At 41.6% G+C, this 21,583-nt stretch overlaps 2 protein-coding genes across 3 annotated transcripts; one reads left to right on the forward strand and one right to left on the reverse strand.

Moving 5' to 3' along the window:
- Positions 1-1,809: 1,809 nt before the first annotated feature.
- LOC306932084 (P2Y purinoceptor 3-like) lies at positions 1,810-2,799 on the forward strand (the record flags this gene model as incomplete). The annotated part of the gene is made up of 1 exon (XM_079513787.1): positions 1,810-2,799. The coding sequence occupies one exon, from the start codon at positions 1,810-1,812 to the stop codon at positions 2,797-2,799; it is 990 nt and encodes a 329-aa protein (XP_079369913.1).
- Positions 2,800-3,092: 293 nt separating this feature from the next.
- Positions 3,093-20,303, reverse strand: mfsd1 (major facilitator superfamily domain containing 1). 2 transcript variants are annotated; one of them, XM_079514399.1, is made up of 16 exons: positions 20,023-20,303; positions 19,704-19,756; positions 19,486-19,598; positions 19,341-19,383; positions 19,170-19,237; positions 18,884-18,992; positions 18,614-18,716; positions 14,520-14,618; positions 14,041-14,152; positions 11,264-11,320; positions 10,905-11,061; positions 10,502-10,599; positions 9,045-9,157; positions 8,892-8,939; positions 8,557-8,623; positions 3,093-3,665 (listed from the first exon to the last, which is right to left on the reverse strand). In XM_079514399.1, the coding sequence occupies exons 1-16, from the start codon at positions 20,201-20,203 to the stop codon at positions 3,611-3,613; spliced, it is 1,476 nt and encodes a 491-aa protein (XP_079370525.1). In that variant the 5' UTR covers positions 20,204-20,303; the 3' UTR covers positions 3,093-3,610. The 2 variants fall into 2 exon arrangements, with proteins under 2 accessions (XP_079370525.1, XP_079370526.1); XM_079514400.1 differs by lacking the exon at positions 3,093-3,665 and adding an exon at positions 4,862-6,565.
- Positions 20,304-21,583: the final 1,280 nt, after the last annotated feature.

Raw genomic sequence — 21,583 nt, forward strand, 5'->3', positions numbered from 1 at the left:
AGAGTAAGTTGAATGCTATGGTGGAGCTGTGTTTTCGGTGAACACGCGCTCAATATCTCCCGGCCACTGATAATGCACCATATACTACATCACTGGTGTTAAATATTCAGAAGCCAGGTGAATTAACATACAGTGTATATACACACACACACATACACACACACACACACGCACGCACGCACGCACGCACGCACGCACGCACGCACGCGCGAGCTCGCATATTATGGATGTCCAGAAAGTTCTAGTATTTTCTGGAGGTGATTAACATTTCTGCATTTCCACGATGAAGTCATGTATGTTAATAATAATCACATGTGCACACTTTGAATGAGTCCTGTTTTCAGTGTCCTTCGCATACTTGGAAATTTAGACCATGCAGAGGTGAAGTCTAATCATAACGAATCGTTTTCTGCTCTGCTGTCATGGCAAATAATCTATAACCAAGAGGAATAACCATTGTCAAAACCAAACCAAGACTATTTCAACATGTCAAAGGGAGGGAGGGGGGGGGGGGGGGGGAAGCTATAGGAAAGCTGAGAGTCAGAGAGACGTCCATGCACTGGGTGTGCTCACTGCGCTGTCCATGGTGCTGAAACCACTTGTGCCACTTTTAGTTTTCTGTAGCTGGTTCTGTAACCACTGTTAAGAATGTGTCTAACCGTTACCAATTACCATATTGTAGATCCTACATTATTCTAGCAATGTATAGCAAACCATTTGTTCTCGGTGTTTGTCATGCCTGGGGGCTTGTGTTCCCTTTCATAATCAGATGCTCTGCCTCTGTCATAGCATCAACTTTCCGCGCAGAAACTACATGACATCACCGCTATAGAATTGCCCGCTCAAATGCGCCCCACATGCAGACCAGGTGCATCAAGGTTTCCCTCCGCAGGGATTAATGATTATATTTAAACAAATAACACTAGAATAGACGAAGTTGGTTCTTACCTGGTTATTAATGCAGAGAGCAAGGTGCTTCCTCTCGCGAGTCACTGCCAGACCCCCGCTGCGCAGCCTTGCGTCCTCTCCCTGCATGGTTCTAGAACAACACGACTCAAAGTTACAGAGCAAAACCTATTAAATCAGCATCAAGTCGTCTGCGTCAAATGGCAACACGCACTATGGGCTACTACTGAAAGCAGACGCAGAATTCCATCACTCAATATAGCTATAGGCTACTGCCTATACTGTATATCAGCTTTTAACATTTATATAATGAAAATGAATACAGCTTGCCTATAACGTTTCGGTATATATAGGGTAATGAATGATAGGTGGGACTAACCGATAAGTGCCGTTCCTCAGCATGGTGATGAAGCGTTCCCCGTGGTCGGAGTGAAGTGAGCACTTTGTGACGGGAGGAGTCAGACACCACACTTGGGAAACACAAACATCCAATGAGGTGCCGACTGCCGAGCTTGTGCGTATCTTATACCCGCGCGCGCTGCGCGCAATAGCACCAGGGGTGCCATCTAAACTACACAATCACCGTTAATCAAAGCGTAATTATTCTGCACACTCTCAGTGGGAAAAGGGCAATCTCATATCTAATCTATGGGACAATATGCAGTCTTGACAACGCTGTAAATCATGGTACGCTTGTATTTGCTCACCTCCTAGTCTGATATGGTAATGTGTATGCCATGGCGTGGATGGTGTGGGTGGCAAAATGTGAGCAAACAACTGGGTATTGGTCGATTGTGATTCGTGAATATATGCATATCACATGATTATCACCTCTCAACTGCCCCATATGGGCACCCTGAGCTATAAGGACATATCCAGATGACTTATTGGAAACCAAAAGGAATGAAGGACTTCCATCTCTGTCCGGTGACGGATTCCTTTGAATACATTATCGCGCCAGTGACCTATAGCATAGTGTTTCTCGTGGGCCTGACTCTCAACGTGGCTCTGCTGTGGTCAGTGCACTGTCGAGCCCGCAGATGCACGAGTGGTACTGTGATCTACTTGACCAATCTCTCGGTGGCAGATCTTCTTTACGTGCTGTCCTTGCCCACGCTCATCGCCAGCGCTACCATGGGGAGCGCGTGGCCCTTCGGCGACTTCATCTGCAAGACCGTCCGCTTTTTCTTTTTGGTCAACCTGCACTGCAGTATGATGTTTCTCACCTGCGTCAGTGTGTACCGCTTCCTCATGGTGTGTTTCCCCATCGCCGCGTTGCGATTCAGAAACAGAAAGCTCGCCGTTCTGGTATCATCCTTGATTTGGGTTTTGGTCACCCTGGAGGTGTTGCCGACACTGGCCTTTGCGCACACAGGTTTCATCAACAACATGACCGTGTGTTTCGAAATGACTGATCCTGAACATTTTGATAAGTACTTTCCATATGGGATGTTTCTCACTATAGTGGGCTTTTTGCTTCCCTTTCTCGTGACTATAACCTGTTCTTGTTCAACGATAAAGGCACTTTGTTGTGGGACATATCTGAGGACAGGAAGGGTGCGCAACAAGTCCCTGTGCACTCTCCTGGTTGTGTTTGTGATATTTGTGGTGTGTTTTTTGCCCTACCACGTTAATCTGACTGTATATCTCTTCGTGCGGGTGTACATGGTCCGAAATTGTCACGCTCTCAATGTGACCCTGATTTCCCTAAAGGCCTGGGATCTCCTCGTCAGTCTCAATTGCTGTGCAAATCCACTTCTCTACTTTTTGGGGTCTGATCGGTACCGCAGAGAACTCCGTGCCTGGCTGTGCAAGAGGAGATCTGTGCATCCAACAGTGCGTTTGGTGGAAGCGCACAACACGCACCTGCCTGGGCCCTGCATGGGGATATAGATAACACGGGATCCATCCATACTATAAAACAGTAGGGTTTACACGCAGGGACAACATCACAGAATATATTTTCCACCTATGTTTTGCAAATGGTTTTATTATTTCACAAATAAAAATGTATTATAAGAGATTCGGTCACAATTTAGAAATTAAGCTGAAAGTGTGCTATTGTAATGTGTAACGTTATACGTGACAGTGAAGTTATGAACTGGACTGCATATATACGCATTTACAAAACATGACTATTGACATGCCTACTGTATCAAACATATCCTAGCCTGACAATAACAGACCAGAGAATTAGTGCCCTCTATTGTTCATACAGTTAATGTCAGAACCAGCATGACATGAAACCTATACAAATATTTAAGTAAGCCACAATCCATAAAAGGCAGATAATCTTCAAGTGTAAGGTAAAGAAAAGCTTATAGTCTACAAATAATTCATGTTATGGAAAGAATATTTAAAGTCATAACAAACATCACAATTTTGAAAAAACAATATTAAAGAAAAAACAAGAGAAGTATATGCCTTAACCACTTAAACCCCAATTAACTGCATGGTGTCCACCAGGGCTCTATACAGTGTCCTCTCATTTTCCCCCTCTACACATCTCCATCTGGAAAATAGCTGATCAAGGTAAAATTAAGATATTCTAATTTGTTTTATTATTATTTTCCCCCGGAATAAAGTCACTGTAGGTTTCAAGCACTTTGGCAGCATCCCTGGTTTGATATGTTCATCCAAAGTAACAGAGAGCAAGGTCATGGTTAGTACTGACTGAGCAGGGAAGTACTGAGGTGAGGTCACTTTAAAACACTCCGAAAGGCCAAGGATGACAGATGGGCAGAACAATGGTCTGGGAGCTGAGAGGGGAGGGGAAGGAAGGAGTATAGGTCAGATAACTTAAATGGATATTTCAGTGATTGTTTGTTATTTATTTTGTGGGGGGAATATTTGATATTAATATTATCAGACATGCCCCCTTCCTATACAAACCCATGCATGCACTGTAACTTCAAACAACCGATAGACGTCCTTGGTTATGGTGACTCAAAGTCAATGCGTGAGGGGAGACTCTCTTTGGCGGAGCCTGGGAGTCGATGGTCGCTGAGGGGGCTCTTGTTTTACAGGTTAGGGTTAAGGTTAGGTTTAGGCATAGTTTTTTAGGTTAGGTTTAGGCATACTGTAGTTATTGTGAGGTTAGGTTTAGGCAGTTTTTGTGAGGTTATAGGGTTAGGTATAGTTTAGGCATAGTTTCTGTGAGGTTATATAACCCCGCCCTATAGTAGTATAGCCGGCTGTGTAAAACAAGCGTCCCAACAGCGCCCATCGAAAACCAGGCTCTGCAAAAAAATCACACCCGTGTGAACTGAGTGGTGTAAGGTCTTATATAGACTGATCAACTGTGGTCTGACGTAATGAAATCACACCCGTGTGAACTGGGTGACCATAGCAACCATGCTCATTTTTTGGTACGAACAGACAGACAGACAGACAGACAGACAGACAGACAGACAGACACGTAAACTAACAAAGCCAGTTGTAGGAGTGGTTTACACCACTCAAAAAGAGACTAGTCCCAATATGTGAGATGGTGGGTTTTTTTTTTCAATTACTTTTTTCATTTATTCTGAATATATTCAGAATATATTTGGATATATTTGGATAAAATAAAATACAATACAATGAAACAAAGCAATTTTACCCGTATCGTCTCGTTTTGTCGGGAGAGGCAACGGTTGCGGAGACCAAAGGCAGTTGGCTTTAGTCCGTCAAGGTCCCTGTCAGACAGTTCACTCAATCGCCTCTTAACCCTGTAAGGATGCTGCCATCTTCATCATCACCACCATATTTAGGATCACATGTATGTAAATATAAATGAGCAGAATTGGAGCAGGCTCAGGGCTATAGGCAAATTAGTAATCAAGGTTGTTCGAAGTAAGACTGGCAGAACAGTTATACTGTAATCTCCCTTTCACAAACGTATATTTAACTTGATGTCACTGTTTTGTGAATAACACAAAAGGTCAATTCATTCAAATGAAAACATTCATTCAGGTAAAGAGGAAATCTTCTTTATTTGTACTGGCACTTCCGTTTTTAATTAGTAAGAACATGTAAATAAAGCAATGTAATGATCACCAACACTAGGCGGTTGAACACCAGGGTTCTAATGTGCCCCTCCCACAATCTAGTCTACATAAAGACTGCACTGCAGTCACAATACCATAGTGCAAATGATTGGCCAAGAAAGTAGTACTGTATCAGATGGTACCACTATTAGAATCACTTAAATCCACAAACTCTTGTGGAGTAAGCTATATACTAATCCTTTCTGGCCTCATTCCACTGCTCTAATGTGTTGCTCAGGTCTACTTTGCTGAGCAGAGGTAGTGAACGTTAAACCCTATAGCAATACAAAGAGACAAAGCTTTATACACATTGCTAACAAGGTAAAACTGAATTAAACCATAAAATGGTTTAAATTGTCCTGTGCCTGGTCAGGCCACATCGATTTGATTCAGTACATTTAGTAAATTACAGCAATTAAGTGAACAAAACATTTTGTCCGTATGAATAGATACGTTATAACATTACGTAAGATCTTATTTTATAGACATTAAAAGCCAGGTAATCTTGTAAAGGTCAAGATGTAGCTGTATTTTAAAAACTACTGCTTTAAAAAGTTGAAGAGTGAATGTCATTACATGCCATGGTAAGTGCAATCAAAAGTGTGCCCCTCTCCTTTTCAATTTTTTTCTTTTTATTGTTTTATTAATGTCCAATTTGATGGTGCTATAGAAAATAAACTTTTATGAACCTTAGGGACAGCGAATATAGCAGAGAGAGAGAGAGAGAGAGAGAGATCGAGATACAAGAAATGAAGGAATTGAGCCATAAAGATTTGAACGGCGAAGAGCCATGCTCTTTCGGAGATCCACCACCATAAACGGTCAATGATGCATATGATTAAAATTGAATTTGAACTCACTATGTGCAAACGCAATAGAGAGCTCCATGCAGTCTAGAGAGGGACATAGTAATTAGTGATTACTAGCCAATGTCACATGCAGCAACTCATAGCCATTATTTCTTAAATAAGGCAAGAGAAATGCCTGCTAAAACATACATACATTTATAAAATAAAAAAAACAAATATAATTAAATTTAACCAAGATAGTTACCAAAATATAAAATATTTAGGATGCATTATGCACTTGCCCTACCAGGTTGGTAAAACCTATACCACAGGATATCAGTTGCAATCTGTAGAGGTTCATACTTTTTAGTGGCACGCGCGTGCGCGCGCACACACACACACACACACACACACACACACACACACACACACACACACACACACACACACACACACACACACACACACACACACACACACACACACACACACACACACACACACACACACACACACACACACACACACACACACAGACAGAGAGAGAAGGTGGTAGTCAGTATGTGAGTGCAACTGAGTCTAAACTTTGACTTGTCAGTGTGTTGATAGGGAGGTCAGTTTGGAATAAAAAATACACTGTTTATAATATTGTCACAGCCAGACAGTCAGAGTTCTGTTGGGAAGAAGCACAGATGACTGTACTGGGCGGAGTCAGTTGTAAAGTCCTTCCCCATGGCAGTTGATTGACAGGTCTGGGGTGGACAATGCATGGCCAATGCAATGCGTGGCTCAGCTGGCTCTCAAGCCCAGGACCACGTGTGTGTTCCCGCTCATCATCATCATCTGGAAAATAGCAATTACAGCAAACAGCAGCCAAATCAGTCCATGTTTTCCCATAGCAGCATCTACGTATTAGATAGCGTGGTCACATTGCAAAAGGCAACCTAAATTACTGAATCCAAACTAAACAAAATACATACATACATGGATGCACCTGGGACGTATCCTCAGTGATGTATCCCAAAGTCATCGGGGTTTCGGGTCTCGCAACATCATACCCCTCACTCAGGTGACCCAGCCGGGGTGATCAAGTCCCGACTTACGTCCCAGTAGCTACCCTTGATCAGTCCCATTAGGGAAAAACCAGGGCCACACAATCCGTTCCTCCTGAACTACTCTGCCGGGACTGGGAGGTACCATTCTGGCGCGTGGAAGGACTAGGCTCTGTGGGTTGACTCCTGTCCGGGCCCCTCCTACGTCTCACCAGGTCCACTCCTGCTCTCACCAGGTCAGGCCCTATGCGTTGCACCAGACTTCCAGCACCAGGCACTTTATTCAGGAATGGTGGATTCTCGAGCCGCAACAGTTCCGCAGGCTCCACCTTGCCCTTGGTGGTGCCGCAGGCTGCGCTTGAGGCCCGAATGGCCCTCCTAAAGGCCTCACCGTGGGTTTGTTGGGCTTCTTCCTCACGGAAGACACAGGCTGGGGCGCCAACCCATACTGCTCCCGGGTGCCGTCTAATTTCCGGCTGCCACCCGTCTCTCCGGTGGTCACCAGACTATTCCTGGTTGTCACGTAGTCTATTCCTATGAGTCACTATAAATAGAATAACTAAACAAAATACATACATACATGGATGCACCTGGGACGTATCCTCAGTGATGTATCCCAAGGTCATCGGGGTTTCGGGTCTCGCAACATCATACATTGCAAAAGGCAACCTAAATTACTGAATCCAAATGAACCTACATGTAAATAATACTTTTTTCAATTGTTTGGGGGGAGCTCGATGTGAAAGTGTAAAGTATGAATATTTTAAATACTGACTCAGACCAGAAGTTGAGTAAGATAAATGTAGTTACTGTATACACGTCTATCAACATGTTAAGACATACAGTAGAACTTGGAGCTGGGACAGCAGTGGTTGTTTGTCTAGTAGTAGAATCAAACCATTCCATGAACACGTCATCTTAAAAAAGTTACTCATGATGTGAAGAGAGCAAATACTATGATTCATACACCGATTAATTAATGCACTGTTAATATTGCATTATTGGGCTGCTAAATGCTTTGCCTAGTGCCAAAATCACAAAAAAAGCCACATATATAGCCAGAGCCCGAGTACCATAATTGGATCGTTTAAATTCATTGTATAGATACAATCAATCAGAAATATATTAGAAACCAAATCAGGGTCCGTTGCAGCCCTAATACAAAATAATATACTTGAGACATGCTCTTAAACAAAAAAAATGCCTGTACTGTAAATGCCGGTTGCTTTTTAACACATTGACTGCCCCCTGATGGACAAAAGTGGTGGCGCCTCACTGCAGACCGGAACTGCATGGTTTTAGTGTGCCGCACGTCCGTTTTGGCGTTCCATTTTAGAGTCTATATTATTAGCGTCAATGCTAGCGAGCTAAAATGAGGCCATCCTTGCTCTAGAAAACGGCAATGTTCCAATCGGGATCACCGGACAATCAGAAAAGACCTCCGAACATCGGCGTTTGGTCAAAACCATGGAGAGCTCTGTAGATTTAGAGTTCTGAGCCTTTTCAGTCGGCCTGTATACAAGAAGTGAACGGCAGTGCGCATGCGCAAAACACAAGGAAGAAGGAAAGGCCAAGCAAAAACAAAAAAGATTACAGCAATCCCGTTTTATATCATTAAAAAAAGCTTATATGACGGAGAATTTGGATTTTATATGACGCAATACTCCATCAGAAGCAGTTCATTTGTTAAGAACACTGTTTGTTCACGGTCTCACTGAGACACTAGATGTTGTGGGTGAGTGATAAGTGGGATGAAGAATGGAATATGGAATAACTACTCACTCAGAGTCTGACGTGGCTTCTTTCTTGAGTTTGGCTCTGGCTGAAGCTGACAGGTTCAAATCTCCTCCTGACCAAGAGGATTAGCAAATAAGAAAAAAAAAACATTAAGAGAGAGGGTTGAGAGGGGAGACAGAAATACATATGAAAGGGAAAGCATGAAAGGAGACAACTAGAGAAAAGGAGGGAATGAAGAGTATGTTGAAGAGAAAATATAATATTAAGACCAATGAGAGAGAGCAGGTCACAGGTACAGACATGCTTCAGAGAATATCAAAAGCTACGCTTGACACTAAGTGGTATAATGATGTGACAGCTACAGCACTCTTCTCTCTTACCTCGGAGATAATCCACAAAGTACAGCATCACGACTGCTATTAGTGCGACTGTGGGCAGAGAGAGACGATGGAGAGATTGTTAGAGTTATTGATTATGTCAGTCATAGGGGTCTAAGAGAAGGTTCAAAGACGAAGCTCTCACAAGTTACTCACTGCAGACACAGGCACAGAAGAAGACTTCTAGAAAGAGGTATCCTTTGTCATCTAGAATGGTTCCAGCTGCCATGGCAATGAGAGCAAGTCCCAGGTTCTGGATTGACTGCATGCTGAGGAAATAGAAGGGGAATCATTAGAGATTAAGTTAATGTCAAGTACAGTTAACACAACAATATGTTATAGCCTATGAGCAAAATATGAGGTTATACTGGATGAGGATGGGATTTAGGAATGGGTGTTTGGGCCTTTTTTGTAAATATGTAAACTTGCAGTTCACATCACAGGGAAATAACACACAGGAATCAGGAGGATAGCATTAAGATTAAAGGATGGCTCAACATAACCCCATCAGAGACTTAAAGCACTTCACGTAACATATGCCTTTAATGATCATTTCTTAGATGTGTTAGCCACCATGCCACCATCTTGGATGTCCAAATCAATATTCTGTGTTTTAAGTTGAGTACAGGGTTTTTACTGCACAGAGAATGTCAGACCACTAAAGAGGAAATTATTTTTTGGCCCTGTCGCCAGTAGTGTCACCAGTGGTGCACAATGCCATTTCTGTCATTTCCGCTGACTTCGTTAGAAGAAGCAGTGTGCATCCCATATTAAAACTGAATCCAGTCTCATGACTGCCGACAGTCACTTTGAAAAGCAGAACAAATGTGTAGAACTGCTAGAGAAGCACAGTATTGTATGCGGAAATTGGCACACACCAAGACTGCATTTTTATTTTTGCATGATGGAATGACAGACGTTTCGGTTATCCAGCCTTCATCAGTGGACTGCCGAAACGTCTGTCATTCCATTACCTTTATTTTTACAATGTGATTTCAACGGGTAACGCACCACAAAGTCAGAGCGCGGTGGTCACAAGAAAAGTTACATTATTTATCAGCCATTTTAAACATGCCAGATCCTAAATGGATAATGAATCATTTTGGTCTACAACCCAAGGTTAATAGTGTTTTTGTATTGAGTTGTACTTGAAATGTACTGGAATTCTGCAAACTGTTAATAAATCAATCAATCAATCAATCAATCAATCAATCAATACCGGCACACACCAATTGCCACAATAGCAGTGAGATTACACTTGGAGTGCAATAGTTAATCGTACTGATTCATTAATCTATACTGTAACTGATAATAAATTCATAAAATAATCAATTAATATAACTGATCCCAATTTTGTACTAGGGTTAAGTTTAAATAATTTTGTAATTTGTGGTGAAAATAGCCTATCTACAAGCTCACAAGCTTTAGATCGGCTATTTTCACTATTTGTATGAAACTGTTGTGTGAGAAAGTATAACATAGGGTTGATTCTTTCAAATAAATACAAATATCAAAAATATCCTGCTTCTCTATAATTTGATTAATCAAAAAGTAATTAATTAAATAATCGCTAAGTGATAGTTGCAGCCCTAGATCATACTGTAGGTACATACAATCCATAGGCAGTCCCCAGCTGATGTTCTGGCACCACAAAGGCTACCATGGGCCACAGAGCACACGCCAGTAAGGAATAGGACACACCGAGCAGGGACTGAAACACAAACACAAACACACACACACACACACACACACACACACACACACACACACACACACACACACACACACACACACACACACACACACACACACAGCATTTAATTACATGAAGCCTAGCCTCACAACGCATCGCAACACGTGAGCTTGTAGATCAGCTATTTTCAGTGACAAGATGTGGTGTAGAGTTAATTAAATAGGATGCCTAGTATAGACCCCTGGGGGACTCCTCAGTCAATTAATACTTACATTTGAATACCATCACATGCAAATGTTTATTCTCCTAAATGTAGGCCTTACCATGGCTATCCAAGGGTTCCAGAAGGTAAAAGCCAACATCATATGAGCAGCAAGGGTAGTGACCACAGCACATATCACCCAGATCACATTCTTCCCCAACCTATCCACCATAAAGCCCAGCAATGGAGAGGCAGGGGCTGAGATGATGTACACGATGCTGGGATTTAGAAAGAAGCAGAGAGAGGTTGACTTTTACTTTGGTACTGCAAGTATATTTTGATGCCAATATTTTTGTACAGTACTTTTACTTAAGGTTTTGAATACAATCCTTTCACTTGTGATGGAACATTTTAATATTGGTATTGTTGATACTTCTCTTGGTATTGGCCGAGTACTTCTTCCACCACTACCTAGCTTACCTGTTGATGAATCTGGCTTCAGTAGGGGTGAAGTCAAACTTTTCAATGAAGAACACCCTGAAAGAACAAAAATGGATGATTTAACCACATGAACCTAAGCGGTCCCATTCTGGGATCTATGATGCGTAAATGCTATTTTTGTCAAAGAGATTTGTTTTAGAGGTAAATAGAAGCAGACCTACTATAGAGCCCAGGTATAGGGTTTAATATACACACTGTCCACCACAGAGTGTAACATGGCCATGATACTGAGGGTTGGTTATCAAGCTGGCCTCTGCATTCAGGTAACTCACCATTACATACTGTTGTTCTGTTCTGCATATCATCTACAGTATTTGCTCAGTAAGCAGTGCTTACTCAGCACTGACCATCAATGGAAAAATCATGTTGGTTGCCAAGTGATTCGAGAGTGCCTTTCAGTGAAGGAAATGTGGGATTTGATAAACCCTCTCAAGGCTCAATTGGATTCTTTCTATACCAACCATTCTCTCTCTGTGAGGCAATCTCTTTAACTCCCTCTTACTTTATGGTTGTTTTAAAAGAGAGCTTTGTGTAGCTGAACCATTATGTTCTTTTGAGGAGGGTTTATTTTTCATTCCATGGTTGAGAGGATTACATTATAATAAAAAGGAAAAAGAAAAATATAAGATTTATTCCCCAGACATGACAAGACAAGGCAGAATGAGGGGGAATCAAGATGTTTTACAGCCGGAGCCTAGCCTGGCTCCAGCCCCTGAATTGCTAGCCACGTCCATTAAAGAAAATATGTTCTGAAGTGAAACCTCAAAGCCCAAATTTCTCCTCTATTATTTTAAACTTAAGGGCACGATCACACCGCACTTTTATTCTACCTATGAGGGCGAATTTTGCCGATGCAGACAATGGGAGGAGCAGTTTGCTGCCTTTTGCAATGTTTTTTGCAAAAAAGAAAACCCACTCCATTCCCATTTAAATGCATTGGCAGAATACAAGTGTGGTGTGACCATGCCCTAAAGGTGTATTTCACTTTAAAAAACTTCTGGGGACATTTTTACTGGCCTTTACTGCATGTCACCCCCCCATCTCTCTCCCCATTTCCTGTCAGCCTACTGTCTGTCCCTCCATAAAAAATATAAAATAAAGGCGAAAGCCACAAAAAAAAAAACCTTTAAAAAAAAAGAAAGCACTGCCTTCCTTCCTAAGAGTTGCTGTTCCAAATAAAAGCATAGAAAATGTGACTTTATATGATAGTTTTTAAATGCTTTATTTTTATGTGCGAGTGATTATTACTATGCTTTTAGCCTTGGATCAAGACTAAATATATATATATACGATTCAACTCAATTAACTCACCGTTATGTTCACGATTCATTATTTTAATCGCAATTAATCGACCGCATAATTATTTATTTTAGCTATATGGCCTACATATAGTTTAGGACACAGCTCTCCATGTCCATTAGCATGCTCCTTCCCAGCAAACATGGTCAGGACCTGGACGAATTAGTGACGTCTTGATTGGGGCCAGATCAAGTCAAACCAAGACTATCAGATCTGGCCCAGAATATCACCTGATTTCAACCAACATAAATTCTGCCCACTAAGACGGACGTCACTGGATGAATCAGAGAGAGTCCAATAGAGGCCAGATCAACTTAAGTCATATCAGAACTAGTCAGATCTAGCCCAGAATTCTGGAAATTACGTAAAGATCATCATAATCATCATCATAACGTCATCACTTCATTTGGCTTGCTGGGTTATGTTTTGCTGGTATTCGTTGTGGTGAATTTCCATGATCAGATGTTACAGTATAATTAGCCTACTATTATTAGACAGAAATGTAAACACAGTACAGGTGACATTTGGGCTTAAAGGTGTGTGCGTGCGTGTGCGCGCGCGCGAGAGAGCGAAAGGTAGGTGCCGGCCCGGTTTACCCCGAATGTTAACTCAATGCTTTAATTAAGAGGCCGTTTAAAAAAAAAAGAACAAGTGGGTTGATATGTTTGAAGTGGTCATAAGGAGATTGTAGGCTGCAGGAGCAGCTCTGGTATCCCTGTGATATATATCACATTATTATTCTGCCTGTAAATGGTCGCTTTCATTTTCCTTGGCAGAAAACAATTTGATCTCCCCTTTTTTGAGGGACTCCTATATTCAGCTATTAGTGTAGATTTTCTTCGTACACAAACATTAAATTCCCATTGACAATGAATGGAGAATTTACGTCATGTGAATGAGCAAATCGTCTATTTCTGTCGTCCTACACAAAGATTAATTTCCCATTGACAATGAATGGAGAATTTACATCATATGTGTCAAAGCAAATACATGTTACATCATGATGATGTATGATGATAAGAGCGCCCCTCACTTCACACGGGTGCGATTTTTTATTTTAATGAAGTTACAGCTGTCTTCCAGCTTGCAGATGGATGAATCATGGATGCTTTCTTGATATTCTCATCACCAAATGCCTACTCTGCGTGCTTACTGTCAAATATTACATGAGTAGCAAGTATTGCACTTGACTATTCGGCCAATAATGAGAACGGTACAGTAGATACCACAAACTGTACAGAAAAATAAGGCATGTGAGAACGTTGTCGGGGAGACAGTCAACTAATCAGCGTCAGTTGTCAATGCTAGCACAAACAATGTGTTTGAATGATTACTGTAATTTAGATTCTATATATAAATATTAAATTTGTGTTCTTGGAAATAAAAATAATTGCATACCATCAACTAAGTGTTATAGTATATTGCATGATATATGGGTGAAAACTGGTGTTACTCACTGTCCTAGTCCAATGAAGGGGAAGACAGCTACATAGTAGCCAACACAGACGAGGAAGATGAGCCAGAGCTGGAAGGGGAAGTCTTTGACATCTGTCAGTTTGATCACCTCACCTAAACATGCATTTAATTAAACATACACAAATAGAATGTTTGTTTTCATCAGATCTCTCTAAACATACAATAAAGATTCGGTTTCCATTCAACTTTAAAAGCTAATTGCATGATCCCCTCGGGTGTTGCTTCACAGAAATGGTGTATTTTCAACTGAAAGCAAAGTATAGATTAGCCTTTAGAAGGCATGTCAATGAAGGTAGATAAAAAAGGAAAACAAAAACACTATCTGCGTCAACACTGACAAGTGACAACGTAGACTACTTTATTCATTATCTATCGTCAAGTGTAGGTCAAGGAGGAAACAATACTTTATTCATGATCTATCGTCAAGTGTAGGAGGAGGAAACAATAAAGGATTATTGACCTGCGTTGCCTTGCTCCTTGTGGAGGATCTTTTCCGCTCGTCTATCAAGGAAGGCCAAGACCAGAGCACAGATCAGAGAGAATAAACATGTAAATGCAGCTATAGAGGGAAGAAAGAAAAACATATTTTATATACATTTATATATACACACTCTCACCCGTCACTTTATTAGGTACGCCTGTGCAGCACATTAAGGCAAATTTCAAATCAGCCAGTAACACAGCAGCAACTCAATGCATTTACCAGTAGGCATATGTACACATGGATGGTTATCCATTGCTTCATGTTGTAGCCGCCATATTCTGACCCTACCATCCAAATGTCGCAGCAGTAATCGACTTATCAGACCAGGCAACATTTTTCCAATCTTATATTGTTTGATTTTGATGAGCTGACAGGAGTTGCACCCTGTGTGGTGTTCTGCTGCTGTAGGCCAGTCAATCTAAGATTTGACCCAAAAGAAATTGCAATAGTAATCCTTCAAGGTTTTTTATGATCCTTAGGCTCATCCAAATACGTTAAAATGTGATTATTATATAAATTGTGGATCATGGTAAATTCAGGTGTTGAACGTTGGGGTACCACTGAAAACCTATATAAAACGCAAATTTTGAATTATGCTTTAAGTAGAATGTGACATCACTGACATGTCAAACTAGCCGTCTTCACAAATGTGATGTCCTCCTACGTCTGTGCGGTGTGCAAGGACGGACACATGCACACCGCACAGACGAACAGTCTGGTGAGACGTAGGACACTAGGCAGGAGGCTAACCATAGTCCTCGGCTTGATTACTGCAATGCACTGACTGCCTAAGAAAACAACTGACCGATTACAACTTGTCCAAAATGTGGCAGTCAGAGTTTTAACTAAAACTAAGATGAGAGAACATATTACTCCAGTTTTAGCTTCACTGCATGGCTTCCGGTTGTTTTTAGGATTGATTTTAAAATGCTTTTCCTTGTTTATAAAGCTCTCAATGGTCTCGCACCTTCCTACCTACATGACTGCCTGCCTAAATATGTCCCAAACCACCCCCAAAGGTCTTCCGCCCTCAAAGGTCACTGCTGGCCTGCTCGCTTTGCCTAAAAAAATAGCAACTACAAAAATTCGGTGAAGCAGCTTTTTGCTTCTACGGGCCGACGGTGTGGAATAAACTCCCACTGTACCTTCGACAGGCAGCCTCTGTAGACATTTTTAAAGCACAGCTCAAGACCCACTTCTTCACTCTTGCTTTTAAATGTTGTGTTATTCATGTCCTCAATGTATTGCATTACTGCTATTATTTTTAAACGTTTTATGCCTTGCTTTTCTTTTCTTTCTTTCTCCATTGCTCTGTAAAGCACTTTGAGCTGCATTTCATGTCATGAAAGGTGCTATACAAATAAAGTTTTATTATTATTATTAGAGACCTCTCAGTGCCTGCTATCCCCCAAGAACACACAAGGCAGAGAGAGCCTCCTGTTGGTTCGGCATGAGAGAAAGTCCCCTTGCCCTGAGCGCGGCGGTCGCTGGGGTGTGGTCAGCACTGGTTTGCCGCACCTGGCCGACAGGTCACTTCCTTCCCTGTTGGCCAGGTGTGGCTCTCCCCGTGGTGCTGGTTGCACCTCGGTGATGGCTGCACCCGGGGCGCCCCTTCGTGGATTCGTCTGTAGCTGGAAGCCTGGAGGCGAGGGTCAATGACTTGGCCCATCACTGGTGCAACTGGAAAGTGTAGTGGTTAAGGGTTGAAACACTCTAAGAAGGTTGGAGACCACATGATGACCTCTCTTCATGGCCAAGGCTTCATCCATTAGAAATGGATTATATTTGCATCCTTGATGTACTGTATTTACAAACTGATGAGGTCATCACATGGGCAAGTGAATTTACCATGATCCACAATTTATATAATAAATAATCAAATTTTAATATGTTCTTTGGATGACCCTAAGGATCATAAAAAACCTTGAACGATTACTATTGCAATTTTGTCTCACTCCTTTTTTTAGCGTGTGAATCTATTCTATGTCCGAGCATAGACATGGTAACGCCCGCTTGCCTCTGATTGGCCTACAGACACTGCCCGCATTGCATGGTCTCACCAGACTGTCCTCCGAGACGCGAGGTTACTCTGTGGTGGGAAATAATACAAGTGATAATACAAATGACAGCTTGGCACGCGTGACAGAATGCAGCCTTGTTGTAACTAACTTTGTAACTAATATTGTTCATGCCATTTGCTTTGATTGAATAATTGATTGAACACATACGTGATGATTTGGGTGTGTTAGTGTTGATTATCATGTATTCATCTAATTAATCTAATTATAGTAAACTAATACTATACTAAAAAAGATAAAGATCAAGGGAAGAGAGACCTTTTTACAGTATAATGTTTCAAGTTTACACACAATAATCAACAGTTCAACACAAACACTTTATTTAGAACACCCAAATCAAATCATATTACAGCGTATGTGTTCAATCAATTATTCCATCAAAGCAAACGGCATAAACAATATTAGTTTGCCTTTTCTTTTATTTGATTTATTTAGAAAAGCAATCATAATACTACATTTCACAGTAAAGTCCAAAGACTTCTTTCCACTTAGGTCCTCTACTACAGAAATAAAAGTTACTGTAGTAAGTTGCACTGAGTTGCACCACTCACTTCACACGGGTGTAATTTAGCTTAGATTGACTGGCCTACTGTAGCCCATCTACCTCAAGGTTCGACCATTTAGAGATGCCATTCTGCATACCTTGGTTGTAACGAGTAGTATATGTTAATGTTGCCTTTCTGTCAGCTCAAACCAGTCTGGCCATTCTATTCTGAACTTTTTTTGCTGGGTGAAAATCCCAGTAGATCAGCAGTTTCTGAATTCCTCAGACAAGTCAGTTGGCACCAACAACAACCACGCCACATTCATAGTCACTTAAATAACCTCTCTTTCCCATGCTGATGTTAGATTTGAAATGCAGCAGATTGTCATTACCATGTGAAATGCAGCAGATTGTCATTACCATGTGAAATGCAGCAGATTGTCATTACCATGTGAAATGCAGCAGATTGTCATTACCATGTGAAATGCAGCAGATTGTCATTACCATGTGAAATGCAGCAGATTGTCATTACCATGTGAAATGCAGCAGATTGTCATTACCATGTGAAATGCAGCAGATTGTCATTACCATGTGAAATGCAGCAGATTGTCATTACCATGTGAAATGCAGCAGATTGTCTTTACCATGTGTGCATGCGGCATTGCGGCATGCCTAAATGCATTGTGTTTTACATTCCAGATTAACCTTGAAAAGTGCTGATAGGGACAGTGCACGGGTAGTGTCTAAAATGAAAGTGAAAGAAATGTGCTCACAGAGAAGTGGAGAAAAGCACAAGGACAGACATTTCTTCTATGCAAGTGATTCATCAATGCCAACCAACGGCAGTTTTACTTCTCTCACTTCTCTTTTTACAGGCTGTGTTATCAAGATTAGTTTCTGTCTATGTCAGAGATAGAAATATATAGTATATGTAACTGGAGTCGTAATGTTGAAGAGAAGACTAGTGAATGTCTCTGCTCATTCCTGCAACACACGCAAGCATGCACACATGCAATGAACAGAGAGGACACGTGCTGTATATCGCTTTAGAGAAAGGAACAAAACTGATATTTGCATTCATAGCTAGAGCCCAACAGATGGCCAATGTTTAGGTCTGATGCCGATCCTGATTTTGGACAGTCCTAGACCACTGATGTCTTGGCCAAAATTGTTATCGATTTGATTGGAAATGTCCACAACATCAAATAATGGCCGATATCAGCTAGACTGATATATCAGTCATAGCAATACTGTGCTTCTGTGTGAATGCATTTGCAACACAGGTCGCACACAGAAAATAACTCATAATGTGTTGCGGCGACACATTGTGAGCTATTTTTGGTGCGTGCAACTAAGTATAACTCAGGCTTAAGGAATCCACAGGGGCCTCCCTGATACATTCCCCAGTAAAGTATGTTGCTGTGAACATGGTAATCGTGTGCTCATAGCCCATCTATACAATTTTGGATCCATTTAATATCATTGTCAGCCATAAATGTGCGCCTTACCTATCATGAGTGATGCACCAAGTGTTGTGTATCCTGGGGCGCCGACAATGTCGGCAACTTTGTTGTATACCCAGCCCATAATGTTCATGTTTACTGTACTGCCCTGCACGAACGGAGCAAAGGGGAGAAGTGACACCATGTTTTCAATCACTGATATGTAATTCCTTTAACAGACTCATTGATCAGCGTTTCACAGCAATGATTTGATGAAAGGTCTAAACATGTCTGTTATTAAGGCCTTTAACATTGTATTGTATATTCTGTGCTCACCAATCGAGCCATGCTAAGCTGTAGGCCGAACACCAGGTTGAGCTCCTTTCCTTTGAACCAGTTGACTGCATAGGTGTTCTGGGCCACAGCCAGGGACTCTCCTCCAATTCTACCCATGAAAGACATTAGGAAGATCATTCAAACTGGGTCACAGGGTGAGGTATGAAGGATAGGACCAGGTTTTCCTGGGCATTTAGAAGCTAATACTGTGATGGTACAAAACTAAAACAACATATTATTTGGTTTTATTTTGTAAAAAAAAAAAAGATAGAACAATTATTCTTACCCAAATACAAACCGGCCAACTTCCATTAACCAGAAGCGATTCAACAGTGCTCCAGCTGCAAATATTACCTGTGCATAGATGGGGGATTATATCCATTGGAGAAAATGCCTACATATTGACTGCAATTCTCATTCAGTACAGTCACAGACCTAAATTGCAAAGCAAACCTACCTGTCCTACACAGACAAAGATGGAAAAGATGATCGTTCCCAGCCTACAAAGTAAAACATTACAGAGAACATCCATTAGCAGGAAATACATGACAGTGGCACTTTCATTTCACAGTTTATCTGAAAAACACTCAGCATCCTCCTACCTGATGCCTAAGACCCTGTCAATTAAGAATCCTCCCAGGAAACAGAGAATGACATTGGGCCAGGAATACCAAGCATACAGCTGCATGAACTGAGAGGTGTTCAGCTTCATATCCTGGTACAATCAGGGAAGAATTACAAATTATATGATGTTATTTATTATTAACGTGTATATGATAGATCTCTCTATGTGTTAAAAACAAATCCTCAGCTGATTTACCTGGGTGACCTCTTTCTGTAGTGAGGCAGGGTTATCATAACAGAAGTAGCTTCCTGAAATGAAGTATACTATCAGTATCAATAACCATAATGATAACAGTCATTGTTTGTGTCGCATCTCATGTGGGATAGCAGTCTCACCTACACTGAATAAAAACAGTTCAAGTGTATGCGTTATCTAAACGTCAACGATAAGGCATTTCGTTCAATACTTCAATTGGGCTGCAGTGTTTACGAAAGTTAGGCTTTCTCTGCTCTCACCGAATCCCAGGAAGCACATCAAACTTAGGACACGAAAGTTAGGCTTTCTCTGCTCTCACCGAATCCCAGGAAGCACATCAAACTTAGGACAATGATTCGGTGCAGTAAGTGACTTGGGTCGCAGATGGCTGACATCGGTCTACCGGGTCCCCTGGCACTTCGCGGTTCCGAGGAAGACACACCATCATCATCCTCCTCGTCATCTCCTAACAAACTCCGCCGATCTTCAATATCCGCCATGTTCGTTTAATCGGGACCAAACGTAAATAAAGGAAAGAGCAAAGTGATGGAGCAGCGCAGCGGTCGATCATATGACCAACCACCACGTCACGTGATCACATCAGCAGTCTACGGAAGTTCAGTTGTAAGGTAATGCCTAGACTAAATGCGCACACTGGAAAGTGCAGTGAGCGTGCAATGTGCATGCATGCCAATGCCATGCATTTAGCTCACTATGATGCCATGCCATGCACCCGCTAGCTCTGCTGTGAACATCACATACGTACAGTACATAACATTCTGTATTCACCGGTCAGCCGCCCACATCGCTCGATGCGTTTACGGCGTCATTCACACGTACATTTGTGTTTGATTGCTGGTGGTGTTCTGCCACTCCCCCCCATCAAACAAAAATGTTTGGTCAAACCATGTGACTTCCATTGGAAAAGCATTGTGGTGGCCCAAAAAAACGACCAAACATTTGCTTGATTGGTGTTTGGTACGTGTGCTCGTCACTCATCATCATTAGCCACAATTTGCAACTTATTTTTTGAATAATGCTTTGAAGAGTTGCAATACCCTCCACATAGATAGCCCATTGATCTAAATAGAAACTTCCGAATTGTGCCATATGATGAATGAATTATCCTCTTTCAATCTACAAAGCGCTTGTTTCATAAAAATCCACCGTAGACATGTTATGAGCTACTTTCTTTAACAGTGAACTAATCTGAGTTCCCAGAAGTTTTATTTTTTGCCAGTTAATGGCAAAATCAAAACTATCAGAGATCAAATTGATAACCTACTCTCGGCTACTACTGTGGACTGCCTGCCCTCAGATGTGGTGGCCTCAGAAACGGCCCAACCTAATGCAGTTCTAATGCAATTCGAAACTGGCCCCCTTAAAATCTGAATCCTCCACCCCCATTTCCCCTCACTGTAGGCCTAGGCCTATATGTTTTTCCCCCTTTTTTACCTCCTCTATGATGATTTCCTGTTTTTGGCTTTATAGAAGTGTATATTTGTACGTCTCTAAATGTTATGATGAATTGAAAATGGTGGGCCCTAAGTGTAATGCTTTATGGTGTCGTCCAGTTTTTGTATTGAGTTGTCCCCTGGATCCAGTCCCAACTAGATTCCCCGAAGAGGTCCTGACCCCGGTTGGTGCATCCTCAATATGAACAATATGTCCCTGGTTACAGGCTACGCGCCACAATCCTTTAAGGTAGCTGTAATTAAACATCTCCTCAAAAAGCCTACTCTTGATTCAGGCATTTTAGCTATAGTATAGACCCATATTTATTCATCCCCTGAGCAAGCATGCATCAGCTCAATGGCAGAGCCCTCTTTTCCTTAAATCAAGTCAACAGTCTACATTTCAGCACCTGAGCAGAAAACCAG

The sequence above is a fragment of the Electrona antarctica genome (genome assembly GCF_951216825.1).
Source record: "Electrona antarctica genome assembly, chromosome: 11".
Taxonomy (NCBI): Eukaryota; Metazoa; Chordata; class Actinopteri; order Myctophiformes; family Myctophidae; genus Electrona; species Electrona antarctica.

Bases quoted from the DNA above. Each gene is read 5' to 3' on its own strand.
- mfsd1 (XM_079514399.1), bottom strand. From the start codon at position 20,203: ATGGCGGATATTGAAGATCGGCGGAGTTTGTTAGGAGATGACGAGGAG. The intron at 18,993-19,169 runs GTAAGAATAATT...TTTCATGGGTAG, and splicing joins GTTGGCCGGTTTGTATTTGG to AATTGGAGGAGAGTCCCTGG. The intron at 18,717-18,883 runs GTGAGCACAGAA...CCGTTCGTGCAG, and splicing joins AGCTTAGCATGGCTCGATTG to GGCAGTACAGTAAACATGAA.